The sequence below is a fragment of the Penaeus monodon genome, chromosome 28 (assembly GCF_015228065.2).
Source record: "Penaeus monodon isolate SGIC_2016 chromosome 28, NSTDA_Pmon_1, whole genome shotgun sequence".
NCBI classification, from domain to species: domain Eukaryota; kingdom Metazoa; phylum Arthropoda; class Malacostraca; order Decapoda; family Penaeidae; genus Penaeus; species Penaeus monodon.
In genome coordinates, this window is record NC_051413.1 from 28039624 (window position 1) to 28040687 (window position 1064).

General features: G+C 61.8%; 1 protein-coding gene across 1 annotated transcript; it reads right to left on the bottom strand.

Moving 5' to 3' along the window:
• Positions 1-98: 98 nt before the first annotated feature.
• Positions 99-977, bottom strand: LOC119591139 (glycine-rich cell wall structural protein 1.0-like). Its single transcript, XM_037939850.1, has one exon. The coding sequence runs from the start codon at positions 975-977 to the stop codon at positions 99-101; it is 879 nt and encodes a 292-aa protein (XP_037795778.1).
• Between the last annotated feature and the right edge of the window lie 87 nt (positions 978-1064).

The following is a 1064-nucleotide window of genomic DNA, read 5'->3' on the forward strand; positions in this document are numbered from 1 at the left end:
GGGCCCATGATAGTGCCTTTTTACGAGAGGTGGAAGGATGGAATGTTTTTACTTTTGAACTTCTGATGAACATCATCCTGCTATTCGTAGTTATCCGTTCACTTGTTTCCGTAAGGAGTCCTTCGGTGGCCAGTTCCGAGCGCCAAGGGAACGCCGTCGGATACCAGGAGCCCTGCGCCGGAGCCTCCGCCGAGGATGACGGGGCCTCCGGGCACGCCGGGGGAGTGGTCGTCGCTACCCAGGTCGAAGGACGTCTGGATCAGGTTGGCGTGCGACACGGAGTGCACCACCTCGTTGGGGCGGAGGCCGTGGATCACGCTGCCCTGGGGGCCGCCTCCGGACGTGGCGCCGATGCTACCGGAGTCTCCTCCGTGAAATCCGGCTCCTGCGCCAGCTCCTCCGAAACCTCCGTCTCCTGCACCAGCTCCTCCGAAGCCTCCGACTCCTACGCCGGCGCCTCCGAAACTACCAGCTCCTACGCCGGCGCCTCCGAAACTTCCAGCTCCTACGCCGGCGCCTGCGAAGCCACCAGCTCCTGTGCCAGCACCTCCGAAACCTCCACCTCCTGTGCCGACACCTCCGAAACCTCCAGCTCCTGTGCCAGCCCCTCCGAAGCCTCCAACACCAGAGCCAGCACCTCCGAAGCCTCCGGCACCTCCGAAGCCTGTGGCTCCAGCGCCAGCTCCTCCAAAGCCTGGGCCGTCCAGAATGCCGACGGCGCCACCGCCAGCCGCGATGATGCTTCCGCCGCCCGAGAGGTCAACGGGTCCTCCGGGCACCAGGGACACAGCTCCTCCTCCGGTGGGGCCGCTGTACGAAACCGGCAGCTTGTCGCTGAGAGCGAGGGAGGCCAAGGCTCCCAGTCCGAGGATGCTCAGGTAGAATTTCTGGAAGGAAGGGAGAGGGTCAGCGGTGCGAAGCAACAAAACGTAGATCGGAAGACTCCTTTCCTTATCTCCCCCAAATGACACTGTCATCTTTGGTACTGAAAACAATGACGCACATGTCGTACGGATATGGCACCAATGAAAAGCCATATTCACCTAACGTAGGAGACTTTAGAG

Coding starts and splice junctions, on each gene's coding strand:
- LOC119591139 (XM_037939850.1), bottom strand. CDS start 977: ATGACAGTGTCATTTGGGGGAGATAAGGAAAGGAGTCTTCCGATCTAC.